Here is a 20,898-nt window from a genome sequence, read left to right as displayed (position 1 = left end):
TGTAGGTGGGACAACATACCAGTCATCATCATTGCCAGGAACATCATGGATACCCGCTTCGATAGCTCGGCGCCTTCCTCGTCGACACCATCATCATTAGCTGCACAACGCTTGAAGAGCATGCTCAAGGAAGGCGATGGGCATCAAGCCCCCACCGAGCCCCCACCAATACCTCAAAGGGCTTTACGAAGATACAGGGAGAATATCGGGGAGGCGCCCTGAAGCCTTCACCCCACTCATTGGCTTCACTCCAGGAAGGCTGCCCTCCGCCACCTTCATGGCAAAGCTTGCCTCATCACACAAGAGCCGCCACCAGCCACCCATGTTGAATCCTCGTCTTACATAAAGAGCACAAGTTACAACCAAGTACCTTCGGACACACGGCTCTTGTTTTTTCTCGTAATTTTTTTAACAAAATCACACAGATGGATAGCAAAAGATGAAAATTGCAAAATAATTAACAAATGAAAGACGGATATCCATACATATGTATCATATGGATTATTAGCCACCTTACAATCCAATGTTGGTGCCTTATTAGAAACCAATTTATCACTATTTTCTCGTTTTGATGGGCACTAAAGAAATGATTGCAGCTTGACCATTTATCTTTTTGACAAAACTTCGCTACGTTTAATCATCTAGATATCTTGTTTTCACAAGATATGAAAATGCTCGCAAAAAATCAAAAGAAGTTTTCTTAAATAGCACCAGCAATCTGTCAGCATTCATCTGAAATTACCAATCTTTGATCCACTCTGGAGTAGTCATATCAGCAGGATCTTCAGTCAGGATGGAAGGGGGCACTGTTAAATCCTGCTGAAGAGTTTCTACATATATGTCGATGCGATTAGAGATTTCTTGAGGTACTCTTGAAGTGCCATCTGCTATTTGTTTCCAGTCAATGTCATCAAACCAGGGATGTTCCTTCACAGCGTCAGCACCTGTGGCTCCAAGGCGTGTATTTTCATCTACCACAAGTAGCTGGCCAGAGAAACCACAAAATTGAGTTGCCTTATTGCACATAGAACAAATAAGGTCAAAGATATATATGAACAATGAAAGTACAAACATTGGACCGCGGGTACAACCTTGGTTATAAGGTCACCAACTTCCACACTGAAAGCTGATGGTATAATTAGGCGACCTTTCGCAATCTTACCGAAAGGTTCTAGCTCGCTCTCCCTCCAGGACCCAAATGGCATGTCTGATTGCAGCATGAAATAAATCAATACTCCAAGCGCCCACCTGATCATACAAAAGCAAAATAACGATTGGTTAATGTTTACAGAACTATAGATATACATACAAATCGCAAACTCATAGCTTTCCAGCTGAAGAATGTAGTGCAAAAAATATTAATGTGCATTCTTTCCTGAAGAGAATTTGTAATTTCGTATCTACTTCAATCTTGCTTCTTGGGAGAGATTAGGTTTTTATATGTCTCCATCTGCTGTGTTTTCGGCACTGAAAGCACCTTCTAGAGGAAAATGGGCATGTCGGCACTGACACCGACGGCAACAATGACAACAACAAAGACATCCATGACAACAATAATTCACAGCACGCATAATTTGGAAGGTCTTACACAAAAATGGGGGTAGATAACCACTTACCAGTCAGCAGTAAACCCATGCCCCCTGCCAAGAACAATCTCTGGAGGTAGAGAGTCAGCGATGCCACATATTGTGTAAGTCCTTTCACCTTCCAACTTCTTCGCAAACCTGAAGTCAACTATCTGTCACACATAAATACATTTTTATCATTAGAACAGCGATGCTATCTGCTCTCCTGTCACATGAAATGTCAATTTAGTAAATTAGAAACTACGCAACAATCAAGATTTGTCCTGGTCGAAGAAGGATTATATATTTGTATGCTATGGTCTTAGGGCTAGATGAACATGTGTGTTAGTTTTACATTCCTCAAAAAGTGCTTATTAGAAACATGAACATTCTCTGCAACAAATGGTAGTTCTATCACCAGATACCTTAAGGTCAGATAATCACCTGCAGATATCCCGATCGGTCGAGCATAAGAATATCTGCTGAAACACCTCTGTAAAGAATAGACCTCTGAAATATTGTACATACTTAGATGCATATTGTAGATAAGCTCATAATATGAAACATAATACAGTTTTTTTTAATGTCTGCAGAAAAGACACAAAATGGTCTGACCCTTCCCCGGACCCTGCGCAAGCGGGAGCTACATGCACCCGGCTGCCCTATTAGTCTCTCAAGTGCAGAAAATGAAAATCTTACCCGATGAAGTTCTTCTAGAGCAACAACAACTGAAGCTGCATAGAATCGTGCGGATGACTCACTTAGTGGTGCATTAAGTATTGAAGCCAGTGAGCAACAAAGGCAACAATTCAGCAGTATTCCAAGGTATGATTGATCCGCACAAGTACATAAAACTTCTGGCACACAAGCTGATTTGCTCAAAGTTTTCATCATGTCTTTCTCCTGAAACACCTGCTTTTCCTTACGGAGATCATTTACCCTCTTAATGTAGAACCTTTTGAAGCTTTTCATCTTGTCTGGTTGATGGTTAGCACAAAGGAAACAGAACACGATTAGCTAAAAGTCATGTATGGCTGTTAGAAAATTGATACATCTGATAACAAAGGACAGCCAAGCTGAATTCATCATCATACCAGAGCCTCTAATTTGGACAAGACCGATCTCGCTGCAATCAGCGGCATATATGCACTCCTTCCATTCCTGTGAACATATATAGAGCCATGCATCAGCAATGATCTGACCAAATCTTTCCCCTGATAGAAACATTGACATTAGAGAAAAGAAATTGAAATACTAACCCCCTACCAAATCAGATAGCTGAACCCTCCTGAAGGGCAAATCGTCATCCGCACAATGCTGGTTCTCCTTTGGGATAAGAGAACTTTTAAGCCTGCATATATGTCGTGAAATGATAAGCTCAGTGGCTGAGAAACATCTCCTGGGTGACTATGAAAAATATGTTACATGTACAGTACTTGGAATCAGCCTGTGATGGTTTAGGCAAGGACCCAACAATTAAATCAAATTTCTCTTTTGCTATAGTAGAACAGATCACATCACCAACTGAGCTAGCAGTAAATGTGATAGTCTCTCCAATGAGAGCCCACTCTCCAAAGTGACCTCCCTCATCTATCTCAACCACATAATTACCACTTTCTTGACTCTGTTGGACTTGCTTTCCGTGAGTACTAAGAAGATCCCACGAATCTGAATTTAACCTATCAGCTGCTACTGTAAGTCTCACATGGCCTCTTTGAATAATATATAGAGAAGAGACGTCATCATCCTGAAAAAGAAAAGAAACAATTAATAACTATTCAAGGATCCCATAAGTTTGCAAAAGAGCATGCCGATATGTTTTCTTTTGGCCGTGTGCATTGCAGATGCAGAGGTGGGGAGTTAACTCTTTTGTGATTATATCTCCCTGATATGGTGCAAACAATCAATAAAAGCTTCCATTTCATTAAAAAAACAATTTTCAGGCAGTATACCTTGTCTACTATTACTTGTCCATCTGCAAATGATACCTCAACAAGTGAGTCGGCAAGTTGACTTAGCTGAAGCACTGTCAATCTTGTAAACAGTTGTACAGATCGGAGCAACTTCAGTGATGGTATGTTTGAAAATTCTGACATCAGAATTCCCCGGAAATCCTCCCGCTTTAGAGCCCATAATGTTCCATTAGTCACGGCACGGACCGAAGACTGAAGTGGCTTGTTATACCTGTTTGTTTATAAACAACAAATGGTAATTAGATGTGCTAAATAGTGAGGGACTGAGCGTCACCTATATCCGTCTGGACTGCTTATTCATATAGTACTCCCTCCGTAAACTAATATAAAAGTGTTTAGATCACTATTTTAGTAATCTAAACACTCTTATATTAGTTTACAGAGGGAGAATATGGTTAAGTCAAGTCATGGCATGGGGGAGATACTTAGGGCGGCCAGGCCAGACCCAACAAGAATGAAATTTTATTGGATTCATTTGGTTCAGAGGTTGATGGTGGCCAACCTATCAGGTGATGACGACTCGTTTCGGTAGAAGCTAATAAATCCTGGTAGTTTTACCATAATATCATGTAGACTGATGGTATTAATACTGGTACGGTCTTGCAAGATCAATATATATAGAAGTTTAAGATTTCATTGAAATTAAAGATTTACCAAAAAAGGCTTTCGCCCTGCTTTATATATAAAGCAACAATCATCAACAACCCGGTACAAACACACGCCAACACAACACACGCACACACCCAACGCAGGATACATTGGTGCTGAGAGCGGCAACACCACCCCTAGGACTACAAGAGCAACCGGGGCCTTCAACCGTGAACACGCCACCGCGAAGATATGAAGCTGCATACGACGAACCGTGGGCTCCAAGGCGGCGCCTTCAGGAAGGTTACGACACCGGAGCGCCACCACCTCCCGATCCGAGGATCAGAGGAGCAACACGACGGGCAATGAGAGCCGCGACAACGCCTTCAAGAAGGGAACGAGCTTCGCTGCCGCCGGTCCGTCCGAAGATAGAGGTTTTCACCCGGCCAACACTCACCGCTACCGAACGCCACACCCCAGCTAGCACGCTGCCCACACGGCTATGGCCACCGGGCAGACCGAGCCACGGGCTCTGGCCATGAGCACCGCGCTAACACCACCTAGGCTGCCGCCCCGTCATCCAAGACCTTGACACCACCTCACCCGAGACCCGCCGCTACCCCAACCAAAGAGACGAGCAGAAAGGCCCCGCCTTTCACACCCCTGGGCGGCCCCCAGCGCCGAGACCCAATAGGCCGGCCAAAACTGACCTCCATCGACCCGTCCTGCAGCACCGGGCGCGAGACGAGCTCGGTCCTGCAACACCGGCCGTGAGATGAGCGATGGACCGCAGCTGGGAGAGGGCCAACCCTTCGACGAAAGTAACGCCCGGACGACGAGGAGAGGGATCGAAGGCCGACACAAGCCGCGTACGGACGAGCTGACGCCGAAACATGCTAGCCGCTGCCGCAGCCAACCTGCCAAGCTGTCGTGGGGCCACCCACGACCGGAGCAGCAACCACACCGGGCACGCAACCACCAGGAAGCCAACAGCACGGCGCCGCCAGATCAGAGGCAGCCCCGCCCCACCGCTTCCTTGCCAAGCACAGGGCTCACCACCAGCTTCGCACCAGAGCATGCTGGGGAGCACCACCCCGGCCAACACCCCGCGCGGCGCCCCAGCCAAGTCGCTGCCATCTCCCCGCGTTGCCTTACGCAGCTGAGCAGCCGGAGGTCTCGACTGCCCCGAATTGGCGCCGCCACGCCCGGCACACCCCACCATCTCCGACGTGGCCTTCCACGCCAGCGAGCTCGCCGCCAAACGCAGCCACGCCCCACGCAGCGCCCCCACCCGACGGTGCTGGCCCGCGCCATCCACCACTGCGCGGAGGAGAGAGGAAGCCTCGCCGCCGCCCACGCCGCTAGGGCTTTGCCCGCCAGCGGGATCAGGCGGCGGCGAGGAGGGGGGAGGAAGGAGGGAAGAACTTGGACCGGCGGCGGCTAGGTGAAAGCACAAGTGCTCTCTGGGCGATTTTTGGTAATTAATGTCAACATATCTCTTGTTGGACTAATACTTTTATCTAGTATATCTCAGATGAGTTCAACAATGGCGTGGCAATGACGAGAGGATGTGGAACCCCTTCAAAATGCTAAGGACAAAGATTGGCAAAAGCTCAAGACTCTTCATTTTCATTTTAGTGATCCAAGATCACATTGAGTCCATAGGAAAGCCAATACTATTAAAAGGGGATGAGGTGTTGCTTAATGGTCTACTTGCTCAAACTGCTTAGTGATATTGCTCCAAAAACCCTCAACCACTTTCTCATTTTCACATATGTCCAAAACCAGAAGTCAAACTCGACCCCACCGATTTGATCTATCCGGCGGCACCGAGTTCATTTGACCTAGCCACTGACAGAAACCTTAGACAATTCGGTCTCACCGATCGGGATCTCGGTTTCACCGAGATGGCCTTGCAAACTCTCTGTTACATGTTGTAATTATTTCGGTCTCACCGAAATGTGCAATCGGTCCCACCGAGTTTGCTTGACCAACTCTCTGTTTGCTCTTTGCTGAAATCGGTCTCACCGAGTTCATGCAATCAGTCTCACCGAGATAAGGTTTTGCCCTAACCCTAACACATCGGTCCCACCGAGTTGATCATGTCGGTCCCATCGAGATTCCTAACGTTCACATTTTGAACTAAATCGGTCTCACCGAGTTCTTCTATTCGGTCTGACCGAGTTGGGTCAAATGTGTGTAACGCTTGGATTTTGTGTGGAGGCCATATATACCCCTCCACCACTTCTCCATTCAAGAGAGAGACATCAGAACATGCCTACACTTCCACTACTCATTTTCTGAGAGAGAACCACCTACTCATGTGTTGAGACCAAGACATTCCAATCCAACCACAAGAATCTTGATCTCTAGTCTTCCCCAAGTTGCCTTTCACTCAAATCATCTTTCCACCATAGCCAAATCTGTGTGAGAGAGAGAGAGAGTTGAGTGTTGGGGACACTATCATTTGAAGCACAAGAGCAAGGAGTTCATCATCATCACACCATCTATTACCTTTTGGAGAGTGGTGTCTCCTAGATTGGTTAGGTGTCACTTGGGAGCCTCCGACAAGATTGTGGAGTTGAAGCAAGGAGTTTGTAACGGCAAGGAGATCGCCTACTTCGTGAAGATCTACCCGAGTGAGGCAAGTCCTTTGTGAGCGATGGCCATGGTGGGATAGACAAGGTTGCTTCTTCGTGGACCCTTCATGGGTGGAGCCCTCCGTAGACTCGCGCAACCGTTACCTTTCGTGGGTTGAAGTCTCCATCAACGTGGATGTACGATAGCACCACCTATTGGAACGACGGCAAAAATCTCCGTGTCTTAATTGCGTTTGCACACTCCAATCCCATCCCTTTACTTTCTTGCAATTAGCATGCTTTACTCTTTCCGCTGCTCATACTCTTGCCATGCTTGCTTGAAATGTATTGTGAATGCTTAAACTTGTGCTAAAACTCCACCTCAACTTGAAGAACTTAAAAACTGCTACTTTTGCTTGTTGAGGGTCTAATCACTCCCCCCCCCCCTGGTAGACACCTCTTCTCGATCCTTTCAATTGGTATCAGAGCTTTGGTCTCCATAGCTTTGGTTTAATCACCATTGGAGGAAGATGCATGAGTCTATGATTGAGAGTATTAGACGTAGAGTGCCAATGCTTGATGGAGAGTTCTATAGTGCTTGGAAAAATGAGATGCTTGAGATTTTCAATGAATATAATTTGAACAAGTATATTACTAGCCCTTGTGCGCCTCCCATTGATCCCTTGCATCCTACCCCCGATGAGTATCTTGACATGACCCACAACCTTAGAGTTATTGATCTTATCATTAGAGGATTGACTAGAAATTTGCTTGTGTGCTTGACTACATTTGAATGTGCTTATACCATATGGAGATATCTTGAGGAGTGCTTTCCAAACTATTCCTCAAAAAATCTAGATGAGATACTTCAAAAGTCCATTGCTTTTCATAAAATGCATCCTAGTGGTCCTAAATTTGGTGATTGTCTATTTGAGCTTCGTGACCTCATGCGTGCCAAAGGAGACGTTGGAGTCATTAGTAGCATCATTTCTCAAGTCATTAGAATTCATAAAGATGCACATTGTCATGGTCATAAATCTAATGAATCACTCTCTCTAGGTGATGATCAATCACAAGACGATGTTGACATGGATATTATGACGAGGATGATGATAATGACTTTGATCTTGATGAGTCAATGAGACACTTTGGTCTTATGGCTAACCTTCGTGGTTACATGGCTGGAGGAAAGGAATGGGTTCTTGATAGTGGATGTACTGATCACATGACCGGAGACAAGGATGTGTTTCGAGAGCTTGCTAAAAATAATGATCCCCGAAAGTATGTCACTTTTGGTGATAACTCAAAGGGTAAGGTGCTTGGCCTTGGTAAGGTGGCTATCTCACATGACAGCTCCATCCAAAATGTTATGCTCGTTGAATCTCTTGGCTATAATTTACTTTCCGTATCTAGACTAGCCGATTTCGGTTTCAATGTCCTATTTACTTAAGTAGATTGCCAAGTGTTTCGAAGAGATAATCATAATATGGTCTTTACCGGGTATATGTAGAGGTGATCTATACATTGTTGACTTCACTAAAAGAGCTCAACCTAGAACTTGCTTAATTGCTAAATCTTCTAAAGGTTGGTTGTGGCATAGAAGGTTAGGTCACGTGGGCATGCGAAATCTTGATAAGCTTATTAAAGGTGATCATATACTTGGTATTAAAGATGTTATATTTGACAAGGATAGACTTTGCAGTGCTTGTCAAGCAGGAAAACAAGTTGGAGGAACTCATCCCGTGAAGAACATCATGACCACGAGAAGACCACTCGAGCTACTTCATATGGATCTTTTTGGTCCCAACGCCTACAAGTCTCGGTGGTAACTCGTTCGGATTGGTCATTGTTGATGATTTTTCAAGATTTACGTGGGTGTTCTTTTTTGATGATAAATCGCAGGTCCAAAAGATCAGGAAGGCCCAAAATCAATTTGAAGTAAAGATCAAGAAGGTTCGGAGCGACAACGGAACGGAGTTCAAGAACGCCAATGTGGATACCTTTCTTGACGAAGAAGGGATTTCACATGAGTTCTCGGCTACGTACACACCTCAACAAAATGGAGTTGTTGAGAGAAAGAACCGGACACTTTTTGAGATGGCAAGAATGATGCTTGATGAATACAAGACGCCAAAACACTTTTGGGCGGAAGCGGTTGAGACAGCTTGTCATGCAACAAATTGACTATATCTCCACAAGCTTCTCGGCAAGACGGCATACGAGCTTCTTACCAGTAACAAACCCCAAATTGGATACTTTCGAGTATTTGGCTCAAAGTGCTTCATTCTTGATAAGCAGCGTCGTTCGAAATTTGCCCCTAAATCTCATGAAGGTTTCCTACTTGGTTATGGCTCAAACTCTCACACTTACCGTGTCTACAACAATTTCACCTGAAAGGCTGAAGAGACGGTAGATGTGAAGTTTGATGAATCTAACGGCTCGCAAGTAGAGCAATTGCCAATTGATGTAGGAGACAAAGACCCTTCGAAAGCAATTCAAGACTTGTCCATTGGCAAGATTCGTCCAACGGAGGTGAAGGAGAGTACCTCGTCCGTTCAAGTGGAAGTCTCAACTTCACGACAAGGTGAACCACAAGTTGACTTGGAGGCATCCACAAGTGGAACACGTCAAAATGAAGGAAACGAGGAAGTGCAACAAGATGAACCTCATCGACGTCCTTCTCCACCTCCACAAGAGAATAACAACGCCAACAACAATGAAGAAGAACAAGAAGAAGAAGACAATGAAGAGGATGTTCCACCCCGACCCAAACAAAAGCTCTCACGAGTTAGAGCAAGAGTCTCAAGAGACCATCCCGTCGAACAAATCTTTAATGATATTCAAACCGGGAGAATTACTCGCTCTAAAACTCGTTTGGCTAACTTTTGTGAACATTACTCATTCATTTCTAGTATTGAACCTATGAAGGTTGAAGAAGCTCTTGATGATCTGGATTGGGTGAACGCCATGCATGAAGAGCTACAAAATTTCGAGAGGAATCAAGTGTGGACATTGATAGAAAAGCCGAACAACAACCAAAATGTCATTGGAACCAAGTGGGTGTTTCGGAATAAGCAAGATGAGGATGGACAAGTTGTACGCAACAAGGCTCGTCTCGTCTCCCAAGGCTACACTCAAGTCAAAGGTATGGACAATGGTGAGACATATGCCCCCGTTGCTAGACTTGAGTCCATACGGATCTTACTTGCTTATGCCAATCACCATGATATCATGTTATACCAAATGGACATTAAAAGTGCTTTACTAAATGGTGAAATTGAGGAGGAAGTCTATGTTAAACAACCTCTCGGCTTTGTTAATCCCAAGAAACCTAATCATGTTTACAAACTTCACGAATCTTTTTATGGTCTTAAACAAGCTCCTAGAGCATGGTATAAATGCTTGACCAAATTTCTTATTGAAAAAGGCTTTGAAATTGGGAAAATTGATTCTACACTTTTTACTACAAGGGTTAATGATGAATTATTTGTGTGCCAAATTTATGTGGATGATATCATATTTGGTTCGACTAACCCTCATTTTAGTGAAAAGTTTGGAAGGCTAATGTCGGAGAAGTTTGAGATGTCTATGATGAGTGAACTCAAATTCTTTTTTGGTTTGCAAATCAAGCAAACTAAGGAAGGTATCTTTGTTTCCCAAACAAAGTATACCAAGGACTTATTCAAGAAGTTCAATATGCAAGAAAGCAAAGGTATGGAAACACCCATGCCTACTAGTGGACATCTTGACTTGACTAAAGATGGCAAACCGGTTGACCAAAAGGTTTACCGTCTATAAGTGGTTAATTGTTATATATGTATGTGCCTCCCGTCCCGATATTATGCTAATTGTGTGCATGTGTGCACGATATCAAGCGGCCCCTAAAGAATGTCATCTTAAAGCCGTGAAAAGGATAGTGAGATACTTAATTCATACACCAAACTTTGGCATTTGGTATCCTAAGAGGTCTTCTTTCGATCTTGTTGGCTACTCCGACTCGGACTATGCCGGAGACAAGGCTGATAGAAAGTCCACTTCGGGTACTTGTCAATTTTTTGGTAGATCTCTTGTGTCTTGGTCCTTCAAGAAACAAAACTCGGTATCCTTATCCACCGCCAAAGCGGAATACATTGCCGCCGGATCATGTTGTGCTCAGTTACTTTGGATGACCCAAACTCTTAAAGATTATGGGATATATGTGAAACATGTTCCATTGCTATGTGATAATGAGAGTGCTATTAAGATTTCTCACAATCCCGTGCAACATTCTCGAACTAAGCATATTGAAGTTCGTCATCATTTCATTCGAGATCATGTTGCTAAAGGAGACATCAATCTTAAGCATGTTCGTACCGATAAGCAATTGGCGGATATATTTACCAAACCGCTCGATGAGAAAGTATTTTTCCGTTTGAGAGATGAATTGAACATCATTGATGCCTCAAACTTGGAGTAGAAACTCCATTTGGATACATGCAACACATGAGCCTTCTATGACTAATCCTTGGTATTTCTCTTAAGATGATGATCATATGTCTTGGATCTATTCTTGTACCTTGCATGTTATCTAACCCTTGTAGGTACTTGGATGACCCAAATCTATGAGATTGCAAGGCACTCACATCTTGAGCAATCTCTACATCACCAAGTTTCTACTATATGGTTGTCGAATATAAGGAAGCATGAATCCACTCAACATATCCTTTGACAATTTCTATATATCAATTCATGATTGTTATTTTGGATACACAAGTGCTCTTCAAAAGCAAGACTAACCCATGTAGAAAGATGAACTCAAACTATCAAGTGGTGCTCCAAACTCTTGATGAACTACATCAACCTTGAGCATCCAACACAAGTTCGACTATATGATCAAAATCAACACCACTCAAGGTATGTTATTCCATCTTAGAGAAGTTTTACTCCAAGTCTGAGACAAAGAAACTCTACAAGATGTGAAGACATCAAAATGCTTAAACGAAAAATGATAACCCCATTTTGAGCTTCGATGAGTATGACCTATAATCAAGTGTTATCACTTGACTCCTCGGTCAATATACTCTAACATAGGTGACTTTATCGCCGACCCCTCTCTAGATGAAGTTCTTTAGTGTTTCTTTGCTTTGTGTTTTTGCATATGATTCTTGCTATCTTGTTCCTCTTATAAAAAAACTTCATCTAGATCTTTTTTCTTTTGTGTGTTTGTTGCAAAACTTTCCGTTAATTCCTTGCAAATCTTTGTGAGATTCCAATTGCCAAGTGAGCTGAGATGACAAGATTTTTCCTCTACATTGAACTCGGACTCACCGATTCATGCCTATCGGCTAGACCGAACTACAGGGATTACTTGTAGACAGTTCATCGGTACTACCGACGAGGACTAACCCGATCTGACCGATATGCCTCATCCATGACACTGCCAACTCGGTGTCACCGATGAAAACGGATCGGCGTTACCGATTTCACTGCTGAGAAAACCTTTTGCCCTTGCATATTTCATTTCTTCTCCAGCTCCACTCAATGATTTTTATCCTCTACTCGCATCTTAATTTACATGTTGCTTTGTAGTGTGTCTTAAGGACCAAACCTAATTGACTCATGCTTCAGAAGTTTCCTTCTTGGAAATTGATGCCAAAGGGGGGAGAGAGAGAGAGCACATCAAAGCTTATCACATGGGAAAGAGAGTACATCCTAACTCTTCCAGATGCCAGTAAAATAAGAGGAGAGAAGTCACATGTCTTTAAGAGGGGAAAGACATGTCAATATATGGTTTCATTGCTTTAATTTTTCATGCTCTGATTTTCTGATTTTCTCTTACCCTACCTTCTCCCATTATCCAATATCAGATTCAGGGGGAGAAAGAGTTCATATCTAGGGTAGAAAATCTGCTGGAATTCATTGCATATTTTTAATCCTTGGGGACATGTCTATATCCAAATGAAGTACTAAGTACCCACCCGTTACATGTCATCCCAGTCTTGGTACTCTTGTGGTTTCCTGAACTTGCTTTATTTCGAGTGTTCTTGTGTTATCTAACCCTGTTTTCTCAAGTTCATCTCTTCCAAAGCCAACTCAAGACCATAAGGTAAGTATATGCATCACACTCATGCATGATGATCTCTTGCTGCTGCACATATTGTTTGCAAGAAGGATTCATGAACATGTAGGTACACCTATTCTATTTACATCATCTGCTCTGATGCATATAGCCAAGATACATGTAACTCATTGCTTGCTCTGACATGCTTATGCACTCACATGTTCTTATATTCCATCTTTACATGATTGCATACATGTAGGGGGAGCCTATGCATGTTACATGTCCTTCCAAAGCTTTACTTGTTACTCTTCATATCTTTATCTAAAGCTTTGATGTATGTTGTCACCAATTACCAAAAGGGGGATATTGAAAGCACAAGTGCTCCCTGGGTGATTTTGGTAATTAATATCAACATATCTCTTGTTGGAGTAATACTTTCATCTAGTATATCTCAGATGAGTTCAACAATGGCGTGGCAAGGACAAGAGGATGTGGAACCCCTTCAAATGCTAAGGACAAAGATTGGCAAAAGCTCAAGACTCTTCATTTTCATTTTAGTGATCCAAGATCACATTGAGTCCATAGAAAAGCCAATACTATTAAAAGGGGATGAGGTGTTGCTTAATGGTCTACTTGCTCAAAGTGTTTAGTGATATTGCTCCAAAAACCCTCAGCCACTTTCTCATTTCCACATTTGTCCAAAACCAAAAGTCAAACTCGGTCCACCGATTTGATCTATCCGGCGCCACCGATATCATTTAACCTAGCCACTGCCAGAAACCCTAGACAATTCGGTCTCACCGATCGGGATCTCGATTTCACCGAGATGGCCTTGCAAACTCTCTGTTACATGTTGTAATTATTTCGGTCTCACCGAAATGTGCAATCAGTCCCACCGAGTTTGCTTGACCAACTCTCTGTTTGCTCTTTGCTGAAATCGGTCTCACCGAGTTCATGCAATCGGTCTCACCGAGATAAGGTTTTTCCCTAACCCTAACAAATCGGTCCCGCCGAGTTGATCATGTCAGTCCCACCGAGATTCCTAACGTTCATATTTTGAACTAAATCGGTCTCACCGAATTCTTCTATTCGGTCTGACCGAGTTGGGTCAAATGTGTGTAACGCTTGGATTTTGTGTGGAGGCTATATATACCCCTTCACCCCTTGTCCATTCAAGAGAGAGCCATCGGAACGTGCCTACACTTTCACTACTTATTTTCTGAGAGAGAACCACCTACTCATGTGTTGAGACCAAGACATTCCAATCCAAACACAAGAATCTTGATCTCTAGCCTTCCCCAAGTTGCCTTCCACTCAATCATCTTTCCACCATAGTCAAATCTGTGAGAGAGGAGTTGAGTGTTGGGGACACTATCATTTGAAGCACAAGAGCAAGGAGTTCATCATCATCACACCATTCATTATCTTTTGGAGAGTGGTGTCTCCTAGATTGGTTAGGTGTCACTTGGGAGCCTCCGACAAGATTGTGGAGTTGAACCAAGAAGTTTGTAAGGGCAAGGAGATCGCCTACTTCGTGAAGATCTACCCGAGTGAGGCAAGTCCTTCATGAGCGATGGCCATGGTGGGATAGACAAGGTTGCTTCTTCGTGGACCCTTCGTGGGTGGAGCCCTTCGTGGACTCGTGCAACCGTTACCCTTCGTGGGTCGAAGTCTCCATCAACGTGGATGTACGATAACACCACCTATCAGAACCACGCCAAAAATCTCCGTGTCTTAATTGCGTTTGCACACTCCAATCCCATCCCTTTACTTTCTTGCAATTAGCATGCTTTACACTTTCTGCTGCTCATACTCTTGCCATGCTTGCTTGAAATGTATTGTGAATGCTTAAACTTGTGCTAAAACTTCACCTCAACTTGAAGAACTTAAAAACTGCTACTTTTGCTTGTTGAGGGTCTAATCATCCCCCCCCCCCTCTAGACACCTCTTCTCGATCCTTTCACTAGGGTTTCCCCCAGGTCGCACGCGGGGGCGACGCAGGGGGAGGGGTGAATCATTAAAGATTTTTATGTGGTTCTTGCACAACGGTATAGTTCTGACCAAGGATAACCTGGCAGTCGTCGTTGGCAGGGATGCAAGAAATGTTGCTTTTGTTATCAGAAGGAAACTATTTAGCATTTGTTTCAAGCATGCCCATTTGCAACATTGGTATGGTGAATAAAGCTTTTAATCTATTACCCCCAACTAGCATGACGAATATGTTCGGTTCCCTCTACACTTAAGGCACAAATACATGTTGGTGTTCGCGATTTACTATGGGCATTATGGAATTGTTGTAATGACTTCATCTTGAACAAATACAAATTTCCAAAACTTCTTGCAGGTCATCTACAGAGCCACCAACTTTTGCGCGTGGTCTACCCTTCTTCGCGTGGAGGACAGTGGGTTGATGGACTTTGGGTGCAACGGACGAAATGATAGGATATGCGATTGAGTCATTGTATCTTGTTAGTGCCTGATTGTTTCAAGCATTGTGCTCTTTTGCTTGTTACTGTATGTACGTCGTACTGGATGTTTGACACTCTAACCTTAATAAGTACGGCTGTGTGCATGGGATGATGCAGAGGCCAGGGGTAAACCCCCCTTTTTGAAAAAAAAACTTTACCTCTAAAGTTATTCATTATTCCTCTTTCAGTTTTTAGGTTCACTTATTTTTGTAGTTTTATGTTTATCTAAAAATTTCTTTTGGACATTGTATTTGTAAAAATATTCAAGGAATATGTGTTTTTTCAGCAGGAGATATAGTTTGTTCAAACAGTACACATTTTTAGAATAAAGGTAATACACGCAAGTTAATTGTATCTGTGTGTGGCATAAGTAAACCTTCTAACTTCTTTAAAAAAGGAAATTTTTAAACACGCGAATATTTGTTTGAAAGACATTTACATTTTCTAATCGTATGTTGGAAAAAAATTCCAAATATGTTCAGCGTTCGCAGGGTGGTGGGCTAACCAGGTTTCCGGGCTCCCCACCCATCACCAGTGTGGTGGGTCAAACAAGTTTTTGGGCTAGCACGATAGTTGATGGCGATATGATTTTGTTGTTGTGTCTTTGCTTTGTTGCACAAGTGTGTGAGCATTGGTTGTTGCGCTGAAAAGGTTGCACGACCTTTGTCGCTGACCACAAGGGCGGCACCCTCGTGGGTCATTCCTTGTGCTCTAGTCCTTCGGGTGAAAACCTAGATCAGACGATGGCGACCTCGATGTCGCTTCCTCCTGGGGGCGTTGTTCTTGGAAGTATGACCCCTGGTTGGTGTGCATGTTGTTATGTCTTGCACGCCCTTTCGGACCTGCTAGGGCCGACCATGTCAGATCGTGTCTAATTGGTGGTGGGTCAGGTACAAGATCGCCTTGGTGCGGTAGGGATGCCCCTCATGGTGGTGAGAGGTAAGCGATCTGCAGTGTCTTCATCCAGTTGTCTTTGTTTATAGGTTATGGTAGGTTAGGATTTGCTAAGATTGTTTTTAATCTCTCCTATACAATCCTACCTTATCTCTAAGAGAGACTTCTTACCCTCCAAGTTTTGTACTCTGTATATGTTACAGTATATGTGCACTGCATTAGCCCTTTTCATAATTTCGGACTTTTGGTTGCGTTGGCTAGTGCATGAAGCTTGACATGGTATCAGAGCTAGGTTATTTTTTTGGGCGCCGCAACTCGCCCTCCCGATCCAATCTTGCGCGTCGCCGACACTTCTTACGCTGGCGTGCTGCTTCCCTTGGTTAACGCACGGACGACGTTCGAATCGTGGCTCTTGCAGCCGCCCCGTCCAGATCGAGGTTGTCGCCGTTGTCGTTCTGCTCCAAGTCACCGCTCCGTTCGGGCCGCTAGTTGCCTTCTCCGGATGGGTCACGCCTGGGTTGTGAAGAAAGCTGTCGATCCAGCAGACCTGATCGATCTGGAGCTCTGGACATGGCCAAAGCGCAGCCACCTTCGTCCAACACTTGTGCACGTCTGCATGTTTGTCCGCTGTTGCCCCCTCTATGTCCACGCATAGGCCTCTTGAGCCATACCTCTGGGTCTATTCACGTGTTGACTTCCCCGTCACACGTGAGAGGGGGTGTTACAGTATATGTGGACTGTCTAGCCCTTTCCATCAGTTCGGACTTTTGGTTGCGTTGGCTAGTGCATGAAGCTTAACATGGTACCGGAGCTGAGGTCTTGAGTTCAAGTCCTAGCTTTCGCAATTTATCTAAAAAATTGTTGATGCCCCCCTTTGTGTCCACGTAGTCCTCTTGAGTCATACATGAGTTTCGTGAGCCGTCGCTCTCTTCCGGTTGCACGTGTTGACTTGTCTTCCCTATCACACGTGACGGGGTGTTATAGTATATGTGGCTAGCACTAGCCCTTTCCACCAATTCGGACTTTTGGTTGCCTTGGCTAGTGCATGAAGCTTAACAGTATATACTAGCCCTCGAGGCTCCGCAATACAACAAGCGATTCCATCACCCCTCTAATCCTCTTGCATGGTATCGCCGCAAGTTCCTGACATCGCTCCACCACAACTTCTGCGCTGCCTCCCCTGGGAGGTTCGTCTGCCGATTGTGCTGATCGGCTGCCTTAGAGAGTCCTTCTCCTGATTCATTTATCAAGGGTTTTCTCTCTCGTCGGTCGTTTGATCGGCGTTTCTTTTTTGGTTTTCCGCTCTAAGATCGGTTTGCATTGCCCGTCAACCCTCTATGCGCCTCTACCTCGACATTTGTGTCAACAAGACCGGCCTCTTTTTCGACTATGCGGCCTAAGGCGGCACGCGACACCCTAGGGGATGCCCATTGTCCGCCGTTCCATCCACACATCGTTCTATAAGAGCCTTGAGTGGTTAGTTATTTGTCCTAATTAGTCTATTAAATATATTCTTTCTATCAACGCATCGAGACACAAGCGTTGTGTTTTCTCGAGAGAAAAAATGCAAAAGAGCAAATTTTAATAGCTAACCAAACATTTTTTTCTTGTGCTATAATTAGTCATGAAAATATTTTATTTACTTCTTAACTAAACATGAATTGTAAACTACCTTGTTGCTAAATTCTATAATAAACATCTGCTTTTTGGGAAAAAAGTTTTTTGACAAAAACAAAATTAAAAAGATGTGCTAAATGGGCTTGCCCATACCCGGCCCATTTGCTCCCTTACACATGTGGCATCCAGCAGTGGGAAATAGGACCGCTCCATGGCATGGTACATTTCGGATATAAAAAAAATACTTTGCGTGTAGTTTGCAAGCAAAGGCATAGCTCAACATTTTAGTATCCGTGCACTTAAGAGTTTACAGGTTAATATTTTGCATTTCAACATTGTTCAAAGGGAGATAACATGGACTACATGCTTTATAGCGATTTCTTTTGAATCTTCAGCGCATGGTAGAACACTTGGCATGGTAGAAAATGTACAGACTGGCCAAATGGAGTGTGGTTTGTAGGCCGAAAGACCAAGGTGGCCTTGACATTAATGACCTGCAGGTCAAGAATGATGCCGTACTTAGTAAATGGGTTTTCATGCTAGTTACTGAGGATGGTGTATGGCACACCATGCTGCGCAATAAATATCTAGGCCAAAAAGCTGTGTCTCAGGCCTATTGGAAACCTGGCGACTCGCACTTTTGGGCTGGACTACTAGTGGCAAAGAAACATCTTTTTCACTTTGGATCCTTCTCGATAAAAGATTGGTCGGAGATTCGTTTCTGGGAGGACAAATGGCTAGGCAAGCCAACCTCCGAGAACAATATCCAGCTTTGTGCCGCATTGCTCGTGATAAAAAACATACTATTGCGCATGTGCTCTCAATTCATACCTGCCAAATATTTCTTTTGGGCAGGATTTGATTGGCTCCCGTCTTTTGTCATGGCAAAATCTTCTATCCAGATTGGATTTGAATAACCTGACACAAGGACAAGATGTGTTTCGCTGGAATCTCACTACATCTGGGTCCTTCATAGTTGAATATATGTATCGTGCGCTCACACATTCAGAGGTTCCAGTGGATAATAACAAGAAAATTTGGAAGTCAAAGATTCTGCTAAAGTTTAAAATCTTCATGTGGTATCTTCGGAAGTGAGTTCTACTAACCAAAGACAACCTCGCCCGTCGCAATTGTGTCACGACCCTGGATCAAGGCGTAACAAATCAACACGGAACAACTCAAATCGATTGATACAAGTGTTCCCGGTGTATGAATCGAATTCACCAAACCTAGGTTCACTGAGGGGATATAATCTAGAGAAGAGAACTGAGGATGGGAGGAACATAGATCAAGGATAGAAGAGCAACAGAGGATACATGGGGAGAGACTCGTCAGGCCACGAGGGAGGGGCGAGCCGAGGAAGAAGAAGCAATTCTGTTCTGTTATGTTCGATACCGCCCCTCGCTGCACTCCTGTGTCCTTTATAGTTCTTGCTCCAAGGCTTGATCCGCTGGGCCAAGCCCATGTACAAGCAGCCCATAAATCCAATGCGGTCCAGTGGGTATGTAGGGTGTACCGCCCCCGCAAAACATTGCTTGCCCCCAAGCAATGGCTCGGATTCCACTTCCATGAACACCTCCGGGTTCTCATGGCAATCCATCAAGCGTGCACATGTTGCACGGTTGAGGAATACAGGACTTACAACCTGGATTGGATGTGGAAGCAATGCTGCGAGCCATCTTCTTGTTGATTCATGGGAACCATTCCCTCCTGAATGAATGAAACCCACTGATCAATCTGATAGTGCCAAATGACACGGGCAAAAGCTAGCTCTGATTCAGTATTATGTAGGGATCTTTTCAACCTTGAAATTCTACAACTAGTTTCAGTTAATCCATCTGCATTTGTTCCTAGACGAAGGACAACACTTGTATGTACTTTCATCTGTGGTCTCCAACTTGTACAGTTCAACATCAGACTCATTCGACACCACATAATAGCTAATCCTGGGCACTGTTCATACTGCCATATTCCCATTGGCTGAGGTATTGGATTCTCGAATTTCTTGATACATACACAGTATTCTGGCCAACACTACTCCCATTTTGCCATCACGAATACAGACTGAAGAGCTTGAACATTGAAACTGCTAGTAGGACCTAAATCATGTTTCCCACTGTTCAACAGCAACAAATCCAGTTGACATCCTTTAGTACCTTTTATCAGACTGGAATAGGCAAAGAAAGCATGACATGATTGTGTAGTTTGAGTCGGAAACTGACTTGGTTGCTGCATTAAGGCATAAATCAAAAGTCTGCGCTCTAGTGTCAGACAACAACAATTCCAATCTGTACAAGCAAACCTCAAAGTACCAGGATCCCAATTTCTTGTGGCCAATCTGTACAAGCAAATCTCAAGGATGCCAAATTCTCCTCTGTATTTACTGTGTCGTGTTTTAGCAACTTTCTCTGCTTGCATTACTCCAACAATGGCTGAAATAACAAGGATTCAGACATATCGCGCATCCTTGGTATGCAGAAAATGATAAGCTTGACAGAGAATTATAACATCCAATGAGCAGTTATCCGTCAATATATTTGCACAAAGTTTGAGACCAAAAAACTGACCGTAGCCGCTGCCCCACAATTGCATGCATATAAAGAATCTTCATAATACCAGGCTCCCATTGCACATAAAGTTCAATTGAAAGAACTCTAATCTTGGCATCCTCCCAAACATTTAGGACAAGCGGCAGGTTCATGTAATAGACTTTGATGGTTCCAGCAAAATGTTTGCAACTAAATACTCCACATATGTATGGTTCTAGCAGAGTAAGCACTAGTGGACCTGATGGCATGTGAGTAAACTTAATTAAGCTTTTGCATGTGCACCTTCCAGCCTTCAGCTTGATAGCAAGTCTTAGGATGCCTAGGATAGAGCTGCAGACTGATATTACACCCAGATCAATACCATGAGACGGACATTGTTCCTTGCTGCTGGCCGGACTCCACCATCGGCACAAGAAATGACCACTGTCGGTATAGAGACATTTCCTCAGAGGAAGAGTTCCAAATAACAACTCCAAGTATGATGTTTGTCGTGATAGGCAAGCCAATGTCATATGTACACTTTCCTGTCGACTGCATGCAAACGACGGTCATGGTTGTGGCCTGCATATGTGTATAGTGTGGCTTATCCACACTTACAATTGTGGAGGCCATGGTTGCCACTCAT

General features: G+C 43.9%; 1 protein-coding gene across 25 annotated transcripts in view; it reads right to left on the bottom strand.

Moving 5' to 3' along the window:
* Positions 1-440: 440 nt before the first annotated feature.
* Positions 441-20,898, bottom strand: part of LOC109745145 (protein phosphatase 2C and cyclic nucleotide-binding/kinase domain-containing protein) — a 40,588-nt gene continuing 20,130 nt past the window's right edge. For 7 of the 25 annotated variants that reach the window (XR_002228460.4, XM_073501273.1, XM_020304284.4 and 4 more), the window contains 9 exons: positions 3,518-3,749; positions 3,002-3,312; positions 2,832-2,916; positions 2,660-2,726; positions 2,265-2,542; positions 2,010-2,075; positions 1,617-1,738; positions 1,092-1,248; positions 441-984 (listed from right to left, as the gene is read on the bottom strand). Coding sequence is in view for 6 of the 25 variants with exons in the window: in XM_073501273.1 (XP_073357374.1) it covers positions 739-984; positions 1,092-1,248; positions 1,617-1,738; positions 2,010-2,075; positions 2,265-2,542; positions 2,660-2,726; positions 2,832-2,916; positions 3,002-3,312; positions 3,518-3,749 (1,564 nt within the window). In the remaining 19 variants the exon portion in view is untranslated. Of the gene's footprint in view, positions 985-1,091; positions 1,249-1,616; positions 1,739-1,990; positions 2,076-2,264; positions 2,543-2,659; positions 2,727-2,824; positions 2,917-3,001; positions 3,313-3,517; positions 3,750-20,898 lie in introns of all 25 variants that reach the window. The other 18 variants (XR_012187531.1, XR_012187540.1, XR_012187535.1 and 15 more) reach the window with 7 other exon arrangements.

Source organism: Aegilops tauschii, chromosome 6 (assembly GCF_002575655.3).
Source record: "Aegilops tauschii subsp. strangulata cultivar AL8/78 chromosome 6, Aet v6.0, whole genome shotgun sequence".
Classification (NCBI taxonomy): domain Eukaryota; kingdom Viridiplantae; phylum Streptophyta; class Magnoliopsida; order Poales; family Poaceae; genus Aegilops; species Aegilops tauschii.
The sequence above is the reverse complement of the archived record's forward strand: the minus strand, read 5'-3'. Positions and strand labels throughout refer to the sequence as shown.